Source organism: Semicossyphus pulcher, unplaced genomic scaffold (genome assembly GCF_022749685.1).
Source record: "Semicossyphus pulcher isolate SPU_LCO1_2020_fin unplaced genomic scaffold, fSemPul1.0.p SCAF_16, whole genome shotgun sequence".
Classification (NCBI taxonomy): domain Eukaryota; kingdom Metazoa; phylum Chordata; class Actinopteri; order Labriformes; family Labridae; genus Semicossyphus; species Semicossyphus pulcher.
In genome coordinates, this window is record NW_027211670.1 from 22,381,397 (window position 1) to 22,407,481 (window position 26,085).

Sequence of the window (26,085 nt, forward strand, 5' to 3'; positions counted from 1 at the left end):
ACCATTGTGACCGTTATTTGCTATTTAACGGTTAATGGTAAAAAAAAAAAAAAAAAAAAAAAAAGCGCCACGTCTGATGCCACACATTTCTTTGAGTTGTGAGACCTAAACCAGAGCTCGCAAGTGTATAATTTTGTTTAATCAATTTAATTTTTACAAAGTATATCGAAACATATTCTTTATTACCTGATTCATAGTAGTATAACTTAGACTATTCCGCCCCCCTCCGTAGAATGGTATGTTCCACCTCAACTACCTGCACTGTGTTGTTTGGAAAAATGTTTATAAAGTTTTGTCAGTCGACCAATTATGGACCTAATTCAGACGTTATTAAGGCTACGTGCGCCTAAGTGTGCGTCCATCGAAATGTAAGTGATATATTAACTTAAAAACATGTTTGCTTGTCATTTGTTGAGATAATTGGACCCATTGTGTGGCCTGCTAGCATAGCACTGATATTGTTAAAAAGGACCGTTTTCCAGCAATGGATACGCTAGCAGTGTTAGCATCTTCTTTAAACCCTCAATGTGTCTTTTAAGTTGAAAATCCCTTTATTTTTTTAGTTACAAGCAGTCAACAGGCTTGAATGTTGATTAAATAGTGCTCTAATATCAATTCTTATTTTAAGCAAACCGAAAGGCTATTACCTGCTTAGCTGATTCTCTATACTTGAAGTTCTACCTTGTTGGTGGCAGTGGTATAAGTAGGATAAATGTGTTGATTGTTGAAGTCTTACAGCTCCATCTTGTGGCAGTGCTATGTATTGCGTTATTTAAAAGTGAATATTTCTGTTGATTAATATTTTTCTATGTTATTAATTTTGTATGCCATTCAGAAACCAATATGCCACATCCAGCACTTTTTAGTTTCTTATTAATCGATACAGTGTGATGGGTGAAAATATAGTCCAATATGAGTCACCAAGTCACCAAACATGAGATACATTTCAACACTCACCACCAGCTTTTATTAGAAGACATTGAAACAGAAATATTCAAAGAAAACTCTCAACGCTTGATGCCTCTAAAATTCATCCAAACAATATTTCTCCAGAGAAGTTCAAGATGATAATCTTAATCACTATTAGTAATATTACTAGATATCTGTAAATAGTGAAGTCCACAGAGAGAGATAACATTTTATGAACCAATCACTGGTTGCATGGAAGTCTCATGAAACAAAATAAACGTCATAAAGTGAAAGAGAACAAAAACACATAGTTAATTTGAGCTTTACATTGGTTTGCAGTATGAAGGCTTGTTTGATTAATTCCCTGACATCCCCTTGGATCGATGGGTTTCGTACAGTTACAGACTTGCATCTCATCAGGCTCTTCCTCTCAGACCCTCCAACTCTTATAATAAAGCAAATCCCCTGTGTGGTTTGAGCAAAGCACACAGCGAAAGGAAAACACTGTCCAACCACAAAGGTTGAAGGAGGGTCATCTTGTGTTGATGGTCAGCCTGATCGTGCACTTTCCTCCCCTTGTAGTACCGTTGCAGTCCTCAAGATGGTGTCCTTTCTTCTTCTACCTGAGTCCTGGCAGTCTGGGATCCTTAGCAGCACTGCTCAGCTTCAATGAACCCTTCCTTTTCATGACCCCCCAGCTCCACTTCAGCGTAATTGGAGTGACAGCCCTGGTTGCGGAACTTCATAGACGGCCAGTAGTTATTGGTGCGTCGCTATAAAAACAAAGAGTAGTGAATGCTAAAGACCAGGCAGCAGACAAACATGACTGTTCATGTGCAATGATTCCACAAAGATGTATAAACTGTTGACTGTACAGACTATATGTACTTGTTTTACTCACCTGCATGAGGTAGAATGGAGGAGCCACTGTGGGGTGTGTGTTGATGTAGTAGACAGCCAGTAAGGTCAGAGCTACAAGCAGAACTAGTGCAGCCACTACACCTGCTATGATGGCTGTGTTCTCCGTTATTCCCTTAGGGTTTGGAGGACTTGTTTCTAAATAAAAAAGGAAAGAAAACAGAAGTTTGTTTATTTTAAAGCAGCACTGCATGCAGACTTAGCTGTCCAAAGAGGTGACTGTAATCTTAGAGCAACAACAGGCATTTGGAGGATCTGATGAGCTGGAAGACTGATGTGGATACGACCACAAGAGGCCTAGTTGTACATGCCAGCTAATGCTATTGTATTATGCAATGCATTAAGTGGTTAAATGTCTCCATACTTGCTCAGCAAAACATCTGAACTCGGCCTTTTGCAACACTTAACACACAAAAATCCCCACAGAGGAAAAGAGAACCAAAAGGGGGACAGAAAGTCTGTGTTGCATTATCTGTGTGCGTAATAAAAGTCTGACAAACAACATAACAGCAGCACTGCCAGTCAACCAATAAATTGACCAATAAAGCTTTAAAGAGTTGAAGAAAGCTTGGGAAAAATCATTGAGATGGATTAAAAGACATTTTCTTTTTATTACAACTTGAACTTTTTAAATAGCTTTTGCCATTTCCTACCGATAATCACAACATTGTACCAAATATAGTATTAAATATACTTTCAAACCACACAATGCGCTATGTTGCAAAATAAAACTTTGAAATTTGTAGAAGAAAACAAAGTGGTTATAAATAGTTGGGGATTTGATGCCATTATGGTAGGAAAAAAAGGCAATATGGCTCTGGGCCTTTGGAGGACGCTATCTGCTTTTCCAATGGGCCCTGGAAAACCTCTGCCCGACTACAAATTGCAACTAAAAAGACAACAGCAACAAAGAGATAAAAGGAAAAGAAAAACAGCAGTGAAGACATAAAGCAAATGACATCATAGGGGCATTCTTTAAGAAAACCAGGGTGAATGCAATTCAATGCTTTTTAATGTACACACTACGTGTAAAGTGTTAACCTTACTTTGGACAACCTGGATGGACGAGATTAACCTTCACTAACATAACTTTATATCTGTTTCTCATAGATTCTGCGTCAGAGAGATTTACCTCGAGTGACAGGAGGATCTCTGAGCACGGCTGAAGTCGCTGTTGGACCTGGAGAGGAGTGGTTGAAGGAGCTCATCGACCCCTCAGGTATCGGGTTGAAGTCCTCACATGTGCCCTTTGCCTGAGTGAAAACAGCAATGAATGAAACAGTTGCTAAAGTCTCAATTGTATGAATGGGAAGTTATCGCACCTCTTCAGGGCAGTTGTATTGTAACCACTCTTGTCTGTGCCGGTCGATCCCATCAGAGCATCTGAAACATTTAGAACAAAATGAAAAGGGCCAGACTCTCTACGGATTCAACTCAAGATACATCAGTCAAAATGTCACCCTACCGTTGAAGTGTGTTGCACCAGCCACAGCCAGTTGTCAGGTTGGATGCTAAGCAGGGCTCGCAGGTTGTGTGTTGTCGGCAAGCTGGAGGAATCACATGCACAGTGTTCTGGTGTTAAAGAGGTGTTTAATAAGGGTTGGCTTTCGTACAAAGGTTTTATTGTAAGGATACTTACTGGGCAGAGGTGTGAACTCGAAAGCAGATCCGCTCACAATCTTTGTGAAGTTAATCTCAACACGATGATACTCATAGATTGTAAACTGCTCCGCCTCCCCTAGACAACAAGAAGATGTAAGGATGTGATGTGACTGCTGTGTAAAAAATGAAGCACTTTAGGGTTTAAAAGTAAAAATGAGATAAAAACAAGCATTGCTGCAACTTCCTTTTTTTATATAACTGACCAGAGGGCTTTGGGGACTGTAGAGGTAGCATGAAAGCTTCAGACAGTCCTACTTTCACTGGATGCCCCGCAACATCTATTTTGTCCAATGACATAGGGATCTAAAAAAAAAGCAGTGTATGCTTTAATATGGCAATCTTAGGAACCTTTCTACAAATAGAAAATGATAAATAAATATGCATAAATAGAAGAGCGTTCAGAGAGCGCAGACTTTGTGGATGATGCAGGAAACAGTTGAAATCTATAACTTACATTCCTGTAGTTGAAGATAATGGTTCCATTCTTGTGGAGGGCGGCCTGGAACGTAAACGCTCCTTCAGCAGTTTGGCCGTTCAGCGTCACGTTGTCCCACTGCACCACAAACAGGTTACCTGAGCAGAGCGGGACACAGACAGAGGCAGGTCAAAGGAAACCAGGAGATCCCAGATATGACCGACTTCTCTGAGGAGCTACCGCTCACCGTTGTCTGAGAACTTCACTGTGGAGTTTTTCGAATAGCCGGGGTCAAAGTTGGCCATGAGGGGAGCGATGTACTGTGTGGCAGTCAGCATTCGATGAGTGATGTCACCCATGTACATGAACCCTGAGGGGGAGGGGGGCAGAAACGCAGGTGCAGATGTTAAAAAGGACCATAGCAGAGCACGTTGCATGTTTGAAACTATTTAAGTGTTCAATGGCTTTTTAATGGTTTTATTGTTTTGTGATCAAATCTTTATCAAGGTTTATACACTAAGTCTGCAGCCAAAGCGCAGCTTGATTTTGGATTTTAACATAGCAAAAAATAACAAGAGAAAACATATGTATATAAATACATACAAAATATGCAAAATAGAGAACACAAGTGAGGTTTTTTCTTTAATGCACTTTAAACCTCTATTCTTTAACAGCTACCAACCCAAATCGTAATTATTCTCCAATCTGATTAAGGTTGTTTTCTTGCTATTACACCAGAAAGTCCCCAATTTTAATAAAGATTTGGCCTATTTCAGACTATTTATTCAGGCACAGAACACTAGTTCACATCTGAGTTTTATGTTGAGTCAAAAAATAAGGTTAAAAATGTGTCTGTCTTAAAGTATTAAGACATACATATTTTTTAACTTATTTTTTAACTGTAAGACATAAAACAGATGTTCACCAATGCTTTGTTTTGGAACAAAGTATCACAAATTGGTATCCTGTTGGCACTAGTTGTGAAAACTCCTAAGGCCTTCTGCAGTATTTATTCAGTACTGTACTGCTGTGTTTGGCTGGTACCTGTTGCTTCATAGTTTAGCATCAGGTCTTCCGACTAAGAAGCTTTTACCTCCAAGAGCCATGGCATGTACTTGTTTCAGCCTTGACTATGTGAGGCGCTGTTTGTGTCCTGTGTATAAGTGCAATTTGACTTAGCTTTGATATGAAACCAAGTAATGTTGGTGTCTAAACATAACCAACAATTTGAAATGTTTGTTTGATTCAAAATGACTGTACAGTGAAAATAAGAACAAAATGACACTTTGTTCGCTGCCGTCGCCTTCTCATTCATTAGCATGGTAGCATTTTTGTGAAACTGTAGCAGAACCGCAGAATCAACAAATCATTTGCTCGTGCATGGTAATTGCCTTTGGGTTCAAAATTTAGGACATGCACAGCAAACCTTTAGGCAATTTAGATCTTGAAAAAAATGAAGGCATTTACAATTAACCAGATTTATTCTAGCCTATATTCTTGTGTATTTCCCCGGGGTAGGACTAAATCTCCCTCAGCACGCCGTCAGACGTTTGATCTCCTGATTGGAAGACAAAACACGAGTGTTGCTATGATATCAAGGACGGCAAAGAGAAACTCACCGCCAGTCGCTACGATGACTTGCCTCAAGTTGTGTCCGTAAAAAGGAAAATCAAAGGAAAGGGCCACCCTCTGTGGAAAAGACAAAACATTAGAGATGTATAGCTCTAAATCAGACTTATATGTTTGTGTGTGCGTTCATCTGACCGCGGCTCGTTGGTGTGCGTTGGACAGTATGCCATGAATCTGGACTTGGCTCTGGTGCAGGGCGTTCAGATCTATCCACAAGTCTTTAGTCCGTCTGTCTGTTGGACCAAAACTCTGCCATTTGTAGTACTTGGTGGAGTCCTCCTGAGAAACAGGGACAAGCAATGTCATAAAACTGTGTGAAATCTATTACTCTGCATTACAAGGATATGACTTTAACAATACATATGATTGTGCCATAGGTGCAATTAGGTCTTGGGTGTGTCGTATTGATGTCCTGCACACATGTTTAAGAATATAAAGAAGATTTGTTCTGTTTATTATCACATCACTTCTCTTTAAGAATCACTCCCTGGTGGAGTGATTATATTTCTATGTATCTCTGTGTGTACTTAGAGAGCAAATTTACAAGATGACAGCCAACATTTTGGAAGTCGGCTCTGCTCACAGTGAGATTTTATGGTTTACAGCTGAGTAAATCTGCTGGCAACAGTTCTTTTCACAGCCTTATTTACTTTGGCCGGTTTTTCTAGCTTGTTAAGCATTTTAATAATGTTGCACAATAGAGATGTTGAAATAGATGCAGCTTTCCCATTCAAATATAGAACTGCTTAAACATGTAGAAATGATTAGATCAGCAGGAAATGAATTGGCAAAAATTCTGTGCATATATTGTTGTCCTCAGACGAAGGGAAACAAACTCTTTTTTAACCATTTTCTGATATTTGAATCGGTGCAAATTGGCTGCACGGTGGTGCAGTGGTTAGTGCTGTTGCCTCACAGATAGAATCCCAGTTCGGACGTAGTGGCATGTTCTCTCCGTGCATGCATGTGTTCTGGTATTCCGGCTTCCTCCCACAGTCCAAAGACATGCTCGTATTCGTGCAGCTCTCATTAGAAGAAAGATATAACTGATCCTTGAAAGTATCTTTCCTAAAAAAAGCCTGTACATATTTATGCTTCCATCAGCCTAAAAATAATTTTACTGTAAGTAGTAGTAGTGTAGTATTATACAGTTATAAGTAATATCTTGACGAGAACGTTTAATGTATTTCTTTGTTTTGTTTACTTTTTACAGCCGTTGTGTCATGACATGACCAAGTGTCCTTGTGGGAATCAGAGGAGATCAGGGTGGATGCCATGCCAGGATGGTGACCTGCTGGTCTGCACCACACAAGGAGCGGAGGGGTGGAGCTAAGAAGTTGTATGGTAGGAAAAAATCAGATCTACAAAATCCTGCTCAGGCTGTTTTGTGTTAAGGGATTTTTTTGGGAAGCACCGCACTTCACATCTGGGACTCTATTTCCGTCCGTACTGTTCCACTTGGGGGAGCTGTTTACACATAACACACACAGTGAGGGCATGTGTCTCCGTACAGATCTCCGCTCTTGATGGAATTATTAATGTATGCCACAGTTCAAGGTGACAGAGAGCAATGGTTCTGGGGTTTAGTGTGGGCTCAGAAAGTGGAGCAGTTAAATGCAGCGCTCTCGCTTCCTCTCCGGCTGCTCCATATACAGCAAGTGACCCACTTTTTTCTCCCATCTCCACGGCCTGACACCAGCTTTTCTAGAGGGAGGGTGTGTGGGGTTTCTAGGTGAGAAGAAGGGAACCATCATATACTTTTCCCTCACAGCTGACTGATTTATTGAAAAGATTCCCATTGGACAAGAGTCTTGGAAATTGGGATCAGACCCCCCTAAAAAAAAAGGAAAACAGCGGCAGTACAACAGAGCTATGTGTGATCTTGTCCAAGTGAGTCATTCACAAGCACACACACGCGCACAAACTCACGCACGACCACGCTTAAACAAACACTGTAAGCTGGCCGGACGAAGCCGTCGTCTGCTTTCAATTAAACGGAGAGAGAGGTGAAAAAAAAGTACATCACTATTTATTTGGGTTGAATTTTACTGAGGCCGATTCAAGTGTAAGAAGAGTCGGGGTGGACATAAGACACAAATAAAACCTCGCCGTACACACTCAAACAAACACACAAAAAGTCAGTGAATGGAAAATGGCTCAGGACAAGAACACCTGACAGGAAACACTCCACTCAAAGCTTCCCTAGCTTGGCTGTGTGTTCAAATTATTACCCCAATTGACCTTGCTGCCGTATTATTGCAATGACATCTGCATTGTCAAGCCAAAGCTTATATAATGTATTTTCCATAACATTGTCTATAGATGTAGCTTGGAAAAAACAATCATGACCTGCCTCAGGGAAGCGTCAAGGAGGCGGGGGCTAACCCGACCAAACCAACCAGTAAATCTTGATCCTTTAAGTCTTTATCTCTTAGTTTTAAAACACTTCAAATAAAGCTGTAACTGCTCCACCACTTCTTCTTTCTCTCTCACACATTTTGGATTAGAACAGGGCTATGTTTTAAGCTAACGTTAGCATTTCTTTATTAGGGTGGAATAGGTTTAGACTCCAGCTAAAGTTATTACCCAAACATCATGTTTGCCAGGAGCCCATGGCCAGCAAATCAAGCCTTTTCCAACAACTGGGAACATCCTCATGTTGGCAGTTGTCTTTGGATGTGTCAGCATGTCTAACTGCCCATGGCGCACTGATCAAACAAATCCCAACAAAACAGTCCTCAGACTGAACAGGTCAATCAGTTGCCTTCAATAAATAATCTCAAATGTGAGAAAAGAAGATATCAGTTGTGTAATTTAGAGACACTCCTTGTACTGTTGGGTTTACAGTTTCTAAATGTCTCGGAAACATCACATCTGTCTTGATTTTCCCTTACCAATCACAATATCTAACATCATTTACGTTGACACTAATGTGTAGCCAAGACAATACACCGATCAGCCATAACATTACGATCACCCGCCACCGTGACCGGTACCGGCTACAGTAGCTCTTCTGCTGGATTGGCCCACACAGGCCAGCCTTCACTCCCAGTGAGCCTTTTCCATCCATGACCAAGTCGCCAGTTCACCGGTTTCCCTATCCTTGGACCACTCTTGGTAGGTCCTGACCACTGCAGACCGAGAACACCCCACGAGAGCTTCAGCTGTGGAGATGCTCTGACATCACACAACTTGGCCCTTGTCAAAGTCGCTCATATCCTTAAACTTGCCCACTTTTCCTGCTTCCAACACATCAGCTTCGAGGACAAATTGGTCACTTGCAGCCTTACATATCCCACTCACTGACAGGTGCCATTGTGTCGAGATAATCAATGTGTTTCACTTCACCTGTCTGTGCTCATAATGTTATGGCTGATCAGTTTATACTGCTTGTTCTAGTATTTAACGATTGGAGGGTATCAAAGTTAATTCTCTGGCAGTATTAGGAAGATATCCCAACTAAAATAAGCACCTCTTGTCGTGCTCGCCAATGTTTAAATATGAATTCTCCTTGGCGCCAAGATGCACCTTGAAAATGCCGTTTGTCTTGCCAGTAGCTCAGATTTCTTTTCACTTTAGAAACTGCCCAGCTGAACAGTAAACTCTTTGGATTTGGTGGATTCCAAGGTTTAGACCCAGTCGATTATTTAGAAGTCGACCAGAGCAGTGCTACATGCTGTGGGAAAAGATAACAGCACTATTACGATGTCAAACACTGATTAAAGGAACGGCATCTCACAGACATCACAGCTAGTCCGGTAAATTTACCGCTAATTCTGGCCAAGCTGCTGTTATCAATTCCTGGACTACATGCTGACTGTTGCTCTAATTGTCCGTTTAAAAGTATGGCAACCTGACCAAACCTAATCATACACGGACAAGAGACCAATTGAACATGTCAGATGTGTCCAAACAAGTCCAAAAACTTCAAAGCACAGACAGGTGGCCATGACACGCCATCAAACAAACATCTGTGTTTGTTGGAGAAAGTTCTATTGGTGTGCCACGAGCTAAACACACTATCAAGACCTTTTTAACAAAAACAAACAGAACTTGAACCAATATGCTAATGTTGAAGAATGATTTTGCTGTGGAACGAGGTAAAAATGTTACCATGAAATACAAGAACTTGCTGCAGCTTTATTTCCAAATCTTCTACATGGAACAATATTAAAAAACAAAATTTGACAGTTGAGCCTTAATATCATATATGACGTCCATAAAAGGATATTTAACACCCAAATTTAAAACCAAATTTAACAAAGAATGGAAAACTTTAAAGTCGTTTCTCACCACTATTTGCGTCACGTTGTCGGGCAGGGTGCTGATATCAAGTCCTCTTCCGTCAGCAGACTTGCTGGCTTCTCTCTGTTGGGTCTGCTGGTCCCTCCTGGTTCTGTGAAACCCGGTCAGGTACCCGTCTGTCCACAGGGGAGTTCGACTCAGGGCATCTAGAACAAACACAGACATTATGGTAACACACACGTGGCCCCTGAATGCTAAGACTATAAGTGGCACACTGTCAGTTCATTGACAAATAAAACGCTAAAGCCACAGTTCCAGACATTTGATAAAAAACCTTGAGCCATTAAAATCTGCTCCTGATTTCAAAATGTGTGAAAAGAGCTCTAAAAAAGATTTGGTTTAATGTTGTCTGTAAACGCAAAACACCGTTTCAGTCACATCTGTTCTTTATTAGATGCCAGAATGGGGATCATTAGCAAAGAGACATGTCCGTGGAAGATTAAGTCCATGTTTGCAAGTCTCAAGTATATTTTATTTGCATCTGTTGCAGAAATAGTGACATTTTTTCATTTTAATCTGATTTTAAACTAATAACATGGTGTGTGTGTGTGTGTGTGTGTGTGTGTGTGTGTGTGTGTGTGTGTGTGTGTGTGTGTGTGTGTGTGTGTGTGCGTGTGCGTGCGTGCGTGCGTGCGTGCCTGCGTGCGTGCGTGCGTGCGTGCGTGTTGGCTGACCCTCAGGTGGTTGTTAACTAATTGCAAAGCAGGAAACATCCTCGTTTGGTGCCAGCGTTCTTTATTGGCCAAGAATCTCTGTGAATGCACACAATGCATATGATGCCAAGTGCTACATTTGTTTAAGTTTCTTGTCATGTGGTCGACAGATCGTGCGTGTTTGTTACTGTTTCTTCACATTTACTTCTCCTCCTCTGCTGGTAAACTGATCCGTGACTCATCGTCTTGCGCAGATTTACGGTTTACAGAGTTGCAGGATCAGCAGAACTCGCTGATCTCTCAGCAGGGTGATGGGCTCTGTTGTTTTCCTACTGACGAACAAGTTTAGGGATTCCATCCAGTTTGCTGTCGAGATTTTATGTGAGCTGTTTGTTCACGGATCTGAGCGCTTCAGTAACAGCATGTTACGACCATCTTGAGAGATGTGAAGACAAGAGCCAGCCGGAGGTTCAGACCCCCCTCTCAGCCTCTGCCTTTTAAAATTGTGTTTACAACTCATGACCAGAAGTATGTGCACACCCTAGATCATGTCCACTGGCTGTTTTTTGTTTTGGTCTGGAGCTGTTTTTCTCGGTCTGTTTGTCCCAATTAAAATCTTAATTGTAGAGCTTTGGGTCATAATTTAGACAACAGTCTGCGTCCAGGTTTGTGACAACCGTTTATGAAGGCCATTTCCTAATTCAAAATGTCATTGCCTCAATAACCAAAGCCAGGTCCATCAAGAAATGGGTTTCTCTGTCAGAGCTCTGACCTTTCCAACACCTTTGGGATGAACTGGAACACGTCGACTGTGAGCCAGACCTGATCACCCAGCCTCAGCGACCGACCTCGCTAAAGCTCTTGAGGCTGAATGGGAGCGAATCCCTGCAGCCAGGTTCAAAAACCTTCTGGGTAACTAGATGAGTGAGGACTGTTGTTGCAGCAGATTAACTGTCATTGTTTTGTAATGAGACGCTAAACAATCACATATGGAGGAAAGGTTTGGGTGTCTGCGAACACTTGAACTTTTGATGTCAGACGTGTGTGTTTTCCTTCTGTTTTCCAACATAAATAGTCGGAATGGCATCTCGCAACTCTTTGTATAATGGACATTTGGACATAATTGTTTTGTATTAGTTAGCAGAGATGATGTAAATTGCCTTGAAGGAAGGGTGAAACATGTTGGTGAATATAGCGTTAGCTGAGAAGATTGATATCACTCTCATGTTTCTTCGGGTGCTTTCACAGCTGACAGCTTTGGTCTGGACTTTCAGACTTTACTCTGAAAGTCCGGTTCGTTTGGACAGGTGAGAACACGCAAACTACTGGACCATGGTCAGCCAGAAAAGACAGGACTCGGCCCGTTTCCAAATGAACCACGGTCTGGTTTGATTCAGGTGAGAACATAAACGGACTATCGAGGAAACAGCAGCTTCCTGGCGCAGTTAAACCTTTGGTGGGAAACTATCTACCTGATGTAAATTAACCCATCTGTTACATAATTACATATTTTTTTAGATCATATATATTTCAGCATCGTTGCACTCCTCATATTTGCACTATTGTCTTTCGTAGGCTTGTAGATACTAGTTTAATATTTAATGTTGAATGTAGGCTTGTAAATATTTGTTTAATTTTTAATATTTAAGTACAAAGAAAGTAAAGTTGAACAGTATTCACATTCCTTGTATGTGTACATACCTGGCCAACAAAGCTGATTGTGATTCTGACTTAAGGTGTGAAAACACCCGAAGGTAAAAATTAAGCTACAGCCAGCAGCTGGTTAGCTTAGCTTAGCATGCAGCCTGGAAATAGGGAGAGGGATCGCTAGCATTGCTCTATTGAACGTAACAAAGTTATCTACTTGCAACTAAAACATCAAGTTGTTGTTTTTGTTGTGTGTTTGATTTTTTCTTGGCTAGGTGCTCTAACTTCCTGCCCCCCCGCTCTCTACGGCCCCCTTTGTTATTAACACCATGTGACTCACTTTCCATGCTTTATATGCAAAAACCCAAGAACATCATTAAGGACCAAATGTGTTGTTTTTAAGTGTCACCCCGAATGGAAATGAAACTCATGTGTACTTCATCCACAAGAAACTATTTTGCCTGTTATTTTGGCCGCTTGTTGTTGTTTCGCACTTAATAAGACGCCATCGACGCACAAATGACTACATACTTCCGAGGGAGACGTCAGTTGGGTAAGCAGACTTTCAGTGTGGCCCAGGAAACATCTTGGGTGCTTGGGTGCATTCACACCTTTACCTTCTACTTGTGTTTATATCATCAAAGACGCATTCTGATTCCAGGTGTAAACAGGGCCGATCAGATGTAGTTATTGATTAGGTTACATCTTAAGGAGGTGCTCTCATTCCATCTGGACTGAATGAACAGAATTTTCTACAGTTAAAGAAGTAAGATACAAAGACAAGACAAAGAGACATTGAAAAAAAGACTTAGGAAACAAAATGGGACAAGAGAAAATGTAGAGAGGCTGTCACACACACAAGGGAGATGGCTCTAATGAGGAGTCTTGTTTGATTACGGTGCAGCGGAAGCTATTTCCTCTGCTTCAGAGCAAGAGGCTCCTAATTGGGTCAAACTGGCAGCACTCATAGTTACTAAACAGCTGAGGAGGCGTCAAAAAGCAGGGGGAGAAGGTGAAGAAGAGCTTTAAGGAAGCGGAGGACAAAATATGTATTTGACATGTTTCTCTCTTCCTTTAATCGGTTTTCAGGTTCTGCTTTTACGAACTTCCTAAGTGCTTGTCTTCTTTCCTGGAACATCTCTAACCTTGTCTAACTGTCTGCATGTGGGCCGGGATGAGCCTCCGACGCAATAAAAAAGGGCTAAAAAGAGTCCGAGAGTGGGTTGGACTTTGCATAAGGGATCAGTGTAAGATGAGCTCGGTAGCATCAGGTCTGGCAGACACATGTGTGTGAGGAACCTGCTCTGGGAGTGTGCAAACTGGAGCAGAAAAACATCCTGGTGAATTTGAAACAGGGCCCAAAAAACCAGTGACCTAAGTAAGTGACAGATGTAACGAATTTCCTGGGGAAGGCTGGAGGTTCGAATGTAAACTATAATGGCCTCTCTATTAAAGGAAAATGTACGTGTGAATTTAATTCTTTCTGTTGCTTGGATGGCATCAGTGTACGCTGGATTTCCTGTTCAATCCAACGTGTTGTGATGCCGTGTGTTTAGACTCCTGCAGGCTTTGTTTTGTGTGATTAACAAATATGCATCAGCTGTTTTGCGACGGTGGCTAGCGTGTTAGCGGTGTCCACTGTATCTGCTTCTTCAGATGTGTCTGCATTGCAGCAACCGCCTTACAAATCATATCAAACTAGGACACAGCACAGTGAGCTGTACAGTGTGCTGTGGATATACAGATTCATTCATCCTATTACCGTCTCCCACGCGCCTCTTCTCCCGTTCCCCTGATCTCTTGCTCTTTTTGTCTTTATCTAGAAACGTACAGTAGCTCTGTAGTGTTCTTAATTTCTTGTTTTAATATCTTAAGCAGAATTCTCCCTGTTTATTTCCTTAATCTGAAGGAAATACGTCACATATTTTCCATTTGAAAGCTGCTTTTAAAAGCGGGACAGTAACCGACGACAGACGGGAGAGAAAAGAGCTGCGTTCCTGTACCGAGACAAAAGCTAAATGGTCTTTCAGTCTGTTCAGCTGGAGGAAGTCCAGGGATGAAAAATAAATTTCCTCTGCAAATAATCCCCTTCTGTGGTTAATGCAAAACACTTTGAAGTTCAACTACAGGGGAGGATACACAGAGGGCACAAAGGCATGTACGTGGTCGCGGAACGGAAAAGAGAAGTGTCTTCTGGTCCAACGAAAGAGAAGAAAAGGCCAACATCTTTGCTCCAGAGACAGAAGGAGTCACTGAAGAGAATGAACCATTGTGTACTGAGAGAGAGAGAGGGATGATTGAGTCTCAAGATATAAACAAAGTTGACACTGTAGGAGTCCTGCTCTGTGTGCTGCTGGGGATGAGCCTCAGGGTTAGTGTCAGGACAAGGATTAGCAAAACACCTGCAGCCTTCTGGCAGAAACACCATCAGTGCCGCATTAATCACAATGCGTGGTCACTGCCGTGTGTGTCGGTGTGTGTCATTGCTGTTTAGCACGGCGGTTTTGTTGTGGTTGGATTTTAAAAGGGACGATTTGTGTTAAAACAACCCCGGAGCTTATGGCGTGGGAGGGAAGCCACTTGGCACCTGAAGCTCAGAGGAACAGCAGTAACCATAACATACAATCCCAAACACTGGCAGCTGGATCGATAAAGACACGAAAAAAAGAGGGGAAAATGTGGCGTTCGGATAAATACGCACAAATAGACGAGGCCCAGAGTTCAGAACGTGTTTGATCTGCTGTCATGGAGTTGTTTTTTGTTGTATTTTGGAGCTGACTCTCCATTTTAAGTGAAGCCGACATGTTTGCAGATGGTGTCGGCCTGTCGTAGTTTACGGTCTGTTGTTGCAGTGCTGAAGTATTTATAGTTTCACAACAAGAGATTTACAGTAAGATAAAAGAAGTACAAAAGATGATGACAAATAAGAATCCTTTCAGAATGAGGATTAAATAAAAAGTTTGGGAAATTATTTGTAATGGAATTATGCCACTGGAAGTCTGTCAAATCAACACATGTTACGGGTTTAGATCACGGCAGTAAAGCTTTGTGTTTAGAAGACATCGACATAATGAGATTCTTAGGCTATATGCAGACTTGTGTCTTTGGCTGAAAACGTAACACTGAAGATATTGTCTCAGTGGCAACCTAGAAAAAGACAAAATATTGGTGTTCTGGCATTTTGAGCCCATTTTGGTCGTTTGTCTGCGACCCTGGAGTGACCCGAACTATCGATCAATGCAGCCTGTCAGATTTAGATTGGAAATGTGTTGTACAGATGGCATCCAGACAGAGACCTATAAATATCTGTATCAGACTAAAGTCAAAATCCAACAATATAAGTCGTCAAGTCTTCCTCACCTCACTTGTGAGGACAGCAGGTACTTGGACTTGCTTTGGAATTAATATATCTTTGGAATAAGAATATCTTCGACACATCTCACCAATGATTTCGCATTATCATACATGCTGACTAAGCTTCACAGAGCTCTTGGTGACCTGCTAAGCAGAAGAGGTCATGCAGCAGGGGATGAGTTTCTAGCACTACTCCTGTGTAAAGTCAGATGGGAAGGAAAATACTTAGTAGTGTTGGATCATTTCAGGGTTTCAGTCTGGATTCTTAAACATGCGATGGTAGTCTCTCCAATACTTTGCTTCAGACTGAAAGACCTTGACAACGACAGTTAGGATTGCTATAGTTTTGTACACCTGTAACACCTGTTGGTTTACTTTTTTTTTTTAATGAAATGTCTCCACAACTATTGGACTCTCAATCGACTATCTCCACCACTATTAACAAACTTGGCAGACTCCATTACATTCACGAGCCATACTAAGAACCTGGAAAAAAAGCCTTTTCCATCAGGCTCAGCTGTACTACATATGAAGTGCTAACGGCTAATGTTAGCATGCTTACTAATATGGTGACTTTGGTAAGCATTATACCAGCTAAACATCAGCATGTTAGCGTTGTCATTGCAAGCATGTTAGCATAAGAATGTTAGCATTTAGTTCAAAGCACCACAGTTCCTTAGTACAGCCTCACAGAGTTGATATGAGGCTTTAGACTCTTGTTCCTATAAACTACCAAACCAGCCAAAGAATGACATCGAATTTGTTTTTCTACAGACTGATTTCAATTCACAGTTTGATGTCCCACATGTGGCAGACACTTGCGTTTGCTGTATAACTGAACAGTCATCAGTGGATTGCTAACACAGGTGCAGTGAACCACATCAAACTCCAGGTTTTGGCAGAACGAGGGCGGCCATGCAACCAATTAAATGTAGCCGTGTTGCAGTATTAACCGGTCGGAAAAAGAGATCTGGCACGGGCCGAAGTCTGTGGTGAGACAGCAGTGGATGCTACAAATACATGCCCTGTGATCGAAGTGATTGAGAGCTCAGGTAACAACACTGAGCCTACAGCGAAATCTTTTTAGCAAAGAGCTGTTCCACTTTCTGGTTTGAACCAGCAGCAGCAAGTCTCTATGCCGTACAGGGATGAGGCTGACAAACTGAATTTGCTGGGCTTCATCTTGTGTCAGGGTGGATCCGTCGCTCTGGTCTCCGCACAGTGTGCCAGGTTGTCCTCTGCAGTAACAGGCCCCTGATCAGAGGAACTGGGACCACAGGAGAGGCCAGAGAAACTGGAGCACCACTGATTGTCGGAGGAGGAGCGGCAGCAGAAAGAGGGCTGGCTAAAAATAATTTATCTCTAAGGAGAACAAAAATACATACACGCGCATACATACAGACACACGGGAAGATGGAGGCGTATACAGCACAGATACCTGTTTACAGGTGATGCACAGAAAGACTGTTTTAGATGACATAAAGCAACATAGAAAAACTTTCCAAATGAGAGGATTCTGGGCTCCACTGCTGCTGCTCTTCTACTTGCAGGAATGAAATTTACAGACATAATTAAAATCACTGGTTAACCTCAAACATGAATCTACTAAAAGATTTACGCTCACATGATTTGTGTTTTCCAAGCAAATGAACTCCAGGCACTTGGCTTCTCCAAACGGAAATACAAGGTTTTGGAACGGCACTCTTAGAGAATCCAGACCTTAAGAAAGTCTTTAAAGGGCTTCCTGCCACTGACGGAGAGAACTGGCAAGCGACCTGTTAGCTTCACACATGCACATGCATATACACATATGCACAAGCCAATAAGAGTGCCTAAAATCATTGTTTAAGCTTGCCAGAGTTAGTGGCAAGAACTGAGGTCAGATTTCTTTTGACCTGATTCAAATTTTTGGGAGTTATCTTGAGCAACACTTGACATCTATTCTGCAAAAAAATGTCAGTTTCAGATAGTCTAAATGTAAGAATGCATGTAAATACCTGCTGGACTGAAGGACAGTGACTTACCTTCGTGCTCCTGAGCCCAGACTCTCCCCAGCTCAGCCTGGGAGAGACAGATGAGGAGAACAGCACAAAGCCCCATGTCCAGCCGACTCTTCTCCCTCCTGCCCCGACTCTGTATCAGTCCTCTCTTCTTCTTTTACCCGTTTCTCTCTCACTTCGATTGGAAGAACGGGGTGCCTCACTCCTCCACTCCCCTGCCTTTGGTCGCTGCCTCTTCGCCTCTGCTCTCCCACACAACTGCGTCTTCCTCACCTCAGCCAAGGTTTACTGCTTTTCTCCTCCTCTGAGCGTCTCTCCGCTTTCCTTTATGTCCTTGTTTGCCCCTTTAGAGGAACTTCGTGGTTGACAGATCCATGGCTAACTGAGCGACCGACAGCCGAAGTGTCGCAGAGCCAGAACTTCTGTTTTCTCTGCTCTACCTTTACTCCAAACTCCTTATTTTGCACCCTTCACTCCCCCCCGTGCCTGTCTGTCTCTCTCCTTGTGTTTGTCTCTCTGTTTCCTCTCTCAAATACAGCTCTGGATTTTTGCAAGACTTTCACAAGGAGGAAATATTTATGCATTTCTACATTTTTTCTTTCCTTCCCTACCAGAAAAAGGGGGGTTGGAGTTGGGAGGAGCATGTCTCCCCCATGTGGAAGCATGTTGAACCAAAACAAATGTGATTTTGATGCATTGAAAGGATTCTGTTAGTAGCTGTTGGGAGTTTCATGGAGTAGTTTTTAGAGTGAATGTTTTTTTTTTCTATGATGAAAATTTCTGTTAATACAATTTCAACCGTGAATTTCCTGCTGAAAGTTCTACCTCCCATTTGGTAGGATTTGTGTGTTTCGGAGGGACAGTGTGGTGGTAAATACCTGACAGGTACATATGTAGGTTGCTGAATACTGCTGTTAAATCATCTGTTACATAACTTAAAGGGAGAAGCAAGCTGCCTACAAACTATGATGCTATATGCATAAGGTTTCGGCGATGTCTACAAGTGACAAAATCCACAGTGATGTTGTTTTTGTCTTCTTGAGGGGGCTGCGCCGCATGTATGTCTAATGTGCAATGTTGCATTTAAAGCAATACATGTGCAACAGCACGACCTCATGGGTCTCAAAAGAACCACACACTATATATCTGTTTTGAAAGTGGAGATGAACGAGGGCCGACAAGGGCGATCGCACTGCAACGGCCCAAAGGATTCTCATTAGAAGAAACGGGCTGCAAATTCAGAAACACATGCAAAAGTCCAAAACAAATGCAACGACAGAATCGCAGTGCATTTAATGTTAATGTATTTGGCTTTTTGCAGCACTTTTTCCGTTGTTGCATTTGTTTTGGACTTTTGCATGTGTTTTTGAATTTGCATTATTTATGAATTAGCAGCCCGTTTCTTCTAATGGGAATCCTTTGGGCCGCTGCAGCGTGATTGCCCTCGTCAGCCACCGTAGAGAAGGCTGTTGGAAACAAACTGCAGCGCAACGCCGGACAGTGTGAGGCAGCGCAGCAACACTCTCTGCTCTGATAATGGCTGTTTATGAAGTCAGTGCACAAATGTTTAATATTCTGCTTTAAACAAGGCTTGTGTTAATAAGTATCGTCAGCACATCCTGTAGAAAGAACAATTTATTATTACGTCTGTCAAAAGCTTCATCCTGTTTGTGGCCTTTCGGCTCCTACCAAAGACGACAGTGTGTACTGTATATAGAAGAGAAATGGGAAAGAAAACAGGCTGATTGATTTCCTGAAACAGTTGGCTGCTGTACTCGCAGAAAACATTACTCAAAGAGCAGGAAATATTATTTTCAACCCTGGATCAATTCACATGTGGTGCTCCAGTTAGTATTTCTGGCAGCAGGACGGCTTATGGCCCAAAAATAACTGCAGTGTGTGATAATTTTGAGACAGAACATGTCACCAAATGCAGCAGTGTGGCTTGCCAATGGTTTTTAATCGTTTTGACAACAATGGAGCTCATAGAGGAGTTAGATAACCAGTCACTTCATCGCTGGTTTTAGTGGTTTCACAGGATTTGTCCACAATAAGGAAAATGAAGATACAACCAGCCTCATCCTGAAATATTTTCAGCCTGCTGCAGCTATGTTTTTGACTCTCCCAGTGGGATGTTATGATGAAACATCAGTAGGCGTTTCAGTATTAATATTTGCACCCAGCAACCATGAAATGTGTTTGTGAGCAGTGTTGATGTTCTCTGTAGGAGTTAATCCAGCGTGCATGTGGACAGGTCAGAGACAGGTGGTGGTGTGCAGAGAAGAAACAGGCCTTGTCAAAACCTCACGCAGCTGTTGAAGACGATAAAAATGTGCACACACGGAGCTGGTGAGAAATCTTTGCTTCGTTAAACTCACTCTCTGTCACACAGGTTAGAAGGTTAGGTGTGGTCTCCTTAGTCTCAATTATAGGTCTCTGCACTGTGTGTCTTTTTCCCCTCTCCCCACTACCAGGATGACTACCAGACTGGGAAATGTTCAGAGGCAGGTTAAACATGTTGATTCAAGTTTAACATGAGTTTGTGTGACGCCTGAGGCCAATCACTTACAAACTGGTTTATCAGAGAATGGATTGTTTATGAAATACATTAACACACACTGACACATGATGCTTGGTTGTGTGACCGTGTGGACCAATGACTGTATATATAGATGGACAATGCGTCTCCATCTGCTCCCATTGTACAAAATTGACGCCAAAATAGCCCCTGTGATAGGCGCTGCCATCTTGCAATGGCGACGCCATATGGAGACTACGCAGTAGAGATCGGCGAGTGAAGCGGCCGTAGCCACTTCCGCTAACCAAAACACACACTTAACTTACCAAAAAAACAGCAAGGATCCCGCACGCCGGCGTGTTTAACAGCCGAACAGCTTCTTGTGTTGGTCTGAGGTTAACGTTCACAGGTATGGAAAGTTCAATGACTGTAGTGATTGTTTTAGTTACGTTTCCACTCGCGGATCGTCCTCCGAATTTGACAGCATCAAATAACTAATTAAAAATAAACTTGTCAGAAAAACGAACACTTGGACGTAAATCAGCATGATAATAACTAGCTATAATGATAGCCATGTTTGAGAAAAATGTATTGGGACGTGTATTTTGATTTTATAGTTTGACTCATGTCCCATCTGTTAACATGGAGGAGGCGGGCTTTATGAGCTATACTGCCGCCAGTCAGCAGGGGGCGCCCGAAATGTTTTGGCTTCCCTTTTAGGGAGCTGTCATGTCGTCCATCTTTTTATACAGTCTATGGTGTGGACCAGTTCAAGGAAAGTTGGTGACTTATAATAAGTTGACTGGCGATCAGTTACCCCGCCTCTCACCCAATGACAGCTGGGATTGGCTCCACCCCCCCCGCGACCCTGAACAGGATAAGCTGTATAGATAACGGATGGATGTATTCAGATTTGCTGAGTCTGATTGGACATAATCTAAAACAGACTAAACCGCTCAGAATGTCTTCTCATAAACTTACATAATGTTTGTTTTCCATTATTTTAAAACACAATGACTTCAGAGTTGTTCCTAACAACCAGACTTTCCCCGCCACGCTTACTTTCCAGACTTTAGTTTGCCGACTGATGTCAGAAGTTTATAAAAATTACATCCAGTAATTTTGTTACGACATCGAACAGTTTTGCCAAATTGTCAGAATTCCCTCTTGAATCAGTTTTCATGTTTTAAAACTCAAAACGTAGCTAACAGGATCGTTTGGGTTTTGGGCGCGCTACAGAGCACAAATCAGGCCGTACATTTATCTTTAATTCAGTAAGAAGCTTTAATCATTTTAATGCAATACGGATTCAGCTCTCTGCACACTTGGATTCACTAAAAGGCAACGTGACATAAGTTATTGCATGTGTATGAGAAACAGAGAGGGGTTGACTCTTCAGTGCACCTCGATCCGTCTCAAGGCCGTGATATCTATCAACAGCCGCAGCACATGCAGCTCTGTTTATACTACATCGGGTGTCTGCAGAGGCAGATGTTCCCACACGTGCAGTTGGCACTTACAGCCCTTGTTCATAAATTGTCGGCTGCAAACCGATGCTGAAAAGACGTCAAAGGGAAACCTGTTGCGCAGCCTCTCACTGCTTTCGGTGATACAAACAGTATCCAGAATAGAGTACCATCCGCCCATATTGCTGCTGTTCAACAAATTGAAGATAAACTCCAAAAATAGTAGAAAAACATAAAGAAACAAACACAACCGCCACAATAAAAGTCACAACGGGTCACAGAGTGATTTGATCAGTGTGAGGATGATGTGAATCATTCTCTGGCCTTTACAGAAACCAGACCTCAAACAATGAAACACCTGCAGGAGATTTGGTGCCATGTGTTCGGGATCATCAAAACCCCCAATGAGAGAATATCATTCAGAAGATCCGTCCAGGAGAGTTCAGAGACTCGTAGTATCAATGCCAAGGCGCATTGTAGCTGTTGTTGTCGCCATGCTACGACAAACAACGCTTGTTGGTTCTTTTATTTTGTCACTTTTATGTAGCTCCAACAGGCCCGGATAAACAGGTTTTGGAAAATAACCACAGAAACAAGAAAAGGCTGATTCAGTTGCTGATTCATCACTGAAAATAATTAAGTCAAATTGAATTAAAGATAGGGAAAGTACCAGTTCTCTAGCGGCTGGGCTGCCAAAACGCCACGTAACCAAACTCCAGGACAGCTGCAAGTGCCCAAGGCAATTAGTTTCCTTATACAACTAACTATCTATTGTGACTTTAAAATCATAACATCGCGAAGAAGCCTAATCTGGGACCACCAGTGACCCTTACTCCAAATCCTCCTCCTGTCCTCTTCACCTTCTTTCTTCCCCTTTTCTCTAAATCTGGCACAAAGACAACACAAGCCTGGTTCCCATTATGGAGGGACTCACACTCTTGTGTCGTTCTCCAATTGAAAACAGCTTATGAAGAAAATTATTTAATACTCAGCCCATGAGGAGCGCAGACATCTGACGACAAGTTCAGTTTATTTGAGGTCGTATTTAATGATGAGGTAAGTGTTTTTATTTTGTCCGTGGATCCAAACATATGAGCACATTTTATCATTATTAATCTTAGCAGACAGTCCTTGTCAGGATGTCTTTGAAGGATTTCTGCCACCGACTCTAAATAATCATCAAGGACAGATGTGGAGCTGGCTTTTAGTGAGGCTTATCAGCATTATTGGAACCCGCCAGGCCATTACGTTTGGTGGTTTCCTGGTGAGTGCTTGGGCTGAGCTTACAGTGTACATGTCCAAGACCGTAGTTGTAAATCATCACTCTACTTTTTCAGTGTTTTCTGCTTTTAAATTCAGCACAGAAAAAGAGTCTTACCATATTTATCTCTAGAGAAAAAGTCTTAAGATCTCTAAACAAGATGATTTGACAGAGAACCTTACAGTTGGAAGACCCTACAAGTTCAGATGTTCCAATCACATCCATCGTTAACAAGATATTCAGACTTGTTGTAAGAGCTTTAAAGTCTCATAGGACCCGGCACTTGTAGGATGCCACCTCTGCCACAAGTCAGTTGAGGAAATGATTACTCTGCGATACAATATCACTACGATAGCACTCTCGGTCATCTGTAAGGGATATTGGGAAATGGAAATGCTTTGGCAATGAAGAGGTATACCCCGAAATCCATAAATGAACTTGTGGAGGCACTCGAATGGCCAGCACAGACCTCAATCCCATTGAACACCTTTGCGAGCTAGGTCTTCTTGTCCAACATCTGTGCCATCCATCCATCATCTATCCCAGCTGTCACTGGGCGAGGGGCGGGGTACACCCTGGACTGACCGCCAGTCGATCACGGGGGCTGACACCCTTTCACGCAAGTTCACATTCACACCTATGGGCATTTTCACCAATGAAACTAACAAGCATGTCTTTGGACAGTGGAAGGAAGCCAGAGTACCTGGACCAAACCTACGCATGCACACGGAGAACCTGCAAACTCCACACAGAAAGGCCCACTACGTCTGAACCGGGATACAAACCAGGAACCTTCTAGCTGTGAGGCGACAGCGCGAACCACTGCACCACCGTGCAGCCCCAACATCCGTGCCTGACTTCACAAATGGTCTTTCGGTTGAATGGTCACAGAATAGGCTGCATGCACGTATTCGCTCAAGTTGATTTTTTTGTAACTTGAGTGAGAAATTTGTCACTTTGTACTGAAAGCCCATCACGATGAGATTCTCCTGTAGTCCTGAGGTTGCAGCAGAAAAAAGGTAAATCTGAACTCTTAAAAGACATGCTTTTTAAAAGCTGTTCGCTGGTCTCGTCTTGCAGACAGATCTGACAAAGCACGAGTTTTTACTTTTAACAAATCTGCAATTGTGATGTAGTTAATTCTGCATTCTTTCAGTGTGTTTATTGCAGTTACATCACAGCTCAATCTCTTTGTTTTGGCTTCATAACACTGCAGAAAGTCAGATAGACTGCCTCTCATTGTAAACAGAGGGACTGGCGCTCCACAGCTGAAACAGAATGTTGGTCGTTGTTTTCCATCCAAGAAACCCTGGAGACGGGCCACAGCTAACAGGTCATCAAACTGGGCACTTTGGAATATGAGCTTCTCTATTGGTCTTTCACTTCTGGTCCAGAAACAGCTTTTAGGATTGATTTTCTAACAAGCTCATCGGTGCGATTGTCAGCTTTCTACTGTGTTTTGTAGTGTCGGTGTAATTAACATGACCTGAGATAACATCAGTATCAACAACCACATTTTTAAGACAATTCACAACAAATGAGTCGAGGAGACGTGACTTCATCATTCCAGACAGATGTGTTCTGGGGTCAAACACAAAATGTTTTACAGCTGCCAAAAAAGACATTTTTAGATACTATTTATCATTTCGAGTGCCAAAGGGATGAAGACCTTTCAACTACATGATAGAGAAGTAAGTTAACTAATAATACACTCTGTAGTGTGTTAGCTTTGGTGAGATTTTGACTCCATTTACCAATCAGAACATGGCCAGAGTGAATTCTTCACCTTGTAATGGCACAGTTTGGTTTGTTTACTAGCTTCATTTCACACCTCATTTCACTTCACAAGCCGTGATATAAAACCTCAGGCCTGTCTGTTGAAAGACTGGAATGTCGGCCACTGACTCTGAGAAATGCCTCAGAGGCAGCTCTAGCACCTCATTTTTAAAAGTGACTTCAGTTTAGAAGTAAATGTTAGAACATGGCGTGCTTGCACTGGGACATTCACATTGCCAGGTGTTGTAAAGGGCTTGTTTACCTTGTCAGAAATGTTAGTTGGGTAACTGGTTAGCTTCAGAGTGGCTCCCGCCACACCTTGCTAAATGGGGGCTGTTTACGTCCGACCATTTGTGTTACTTTCTGAAAATGATAATCGACATTCACACCTTCTTCTCCCTGTGATTCATCCGGTTTAAGGATGTAAGAACGCAGCCGGGGTTTGAACTTCTCTCTGACGTGCCCTTCTGCTGTACAAATGACTGCAATATAATGAGTCTCTACCAAGAGATTGACTGTTTTCTCTCCCCTTCTACTCAAAATGTTTGAATAAACTAAACCTTTTCAACTTGTGATGTGTTTCGACAGCTCATTGTAAGTAAACTCCGGCCCTTACAGGACGGCTGCCAGCAACACTGAGCAGCTCTCGTGTTGGACCACTTCAGTCCTGAGTGAAATGTTTCAACAACTAATGGATGGATTGGCTTGAAATGTGGTCGAGGAACTCATAACTCTCTCAGGATAAAATTGGAGTAAGTTCTCACACAATTATTGGATCCAAATTGAAATATATCCAAAACTGATCATCGCTAAATATTTGCAAATCTAAGAGCATTGCCATCATTCAGCTTTAGCTTGTGTGGGGTTAGATGCAAATGTTAGCATGTTAGCACAGAAAACTCAAACGGTGACCATTGAAACATTAGCATATTAACATTGTCATTGTGACCATGTTTTTACAAGACAATGGAGGCCACCTAAACATTGATATGTTTTCACAGCATGTATCTTTATCTACCTTTTCTACCTCTTTCCCCTTGTTCAACATCTACCCCATATTTATTATTCACCAGCTTCAAAATCATATCGTCTTCTGTCTCAGAACAATAAAACCCAGGACTTTTTTTCAAAACTTCATATTGGATCCAGAAGAGTTGACCTCATTGTTCTCCGGTGCCCTGGATACACAATCACTCTGTGGGACTCTCCGCCGATCGTCCGTCCATTCCTGCACTGGACGTGTTTTTCTGGCGGTGGGAAGGCAGACTCCTCGTGCCCTCCACCATTCAGAGCTCCCTGCGGGGGGTCAAGGTCCATTACAATGGCCAAATATCACCCTGCCCGTTGTTTTTGTTAGCCCCTAATTACAAGACCCTCAGCAATGTTGATTGTGACAGTGAGCACATTCATTACGAGCGTCATTAGCAGAGTCATTAACACTGGGGGAGCATGTTAAGGAGTGTTTGGAGACAGTTATCTGCTGGTGGCTTTGGGTAAATAGAAGGTGGGATATCTTGCGGTAAGTACAGACGTAGAACAAGAATACATGTTTGGAGGAGTGTGATAAGGAAG

The 26,085-nt window shown here is 42.3% G+C and overlaps 1 protein-coding gene across 1 annotated transcript; it reads right to left on the reverse strand.

The window, feature by feature from the left end:
• Positions 1 to 940: 940 nt before the first annotated feature.
• On the reverse strand, positions 941 to 18,025 carry LOC138593502 (plexin domain-containing protein 1-like). Its single transcript, XM_069664533.1, has 13 exons — positions 17,517 to 18,025; positions 9,827 to 9,984; positions 5,669 to 5,812; positions 5,524 to 5,593; positions 4,152 to 4,274; positions 3,944 to 4,062; positions 3,693 to 3,792; positions 3,467 to 3,565; positions 3,293 to 3,374; positions 3,150 to 3,210; positions 2,960 to 3,080; positions 1,811 to 1,965; positions 941 to 1,682 (listed from the first exon to the last, which is right to left on the reverse strand). Exons 1-13 carry the CDS (start codon positions 17,590 to 17,592, stop codon positions 1,557 to 1,559), a joined length of 1,434 nt encoding a protein of 477 aa, XP_069520634.1. The 5' UTR covers positions 17,593 to 18,025; the 3' UTR covers positions 941 to 1,556.
• Positions 18,026 to 26,085: the final 8,060 nt, after the last annotated feature.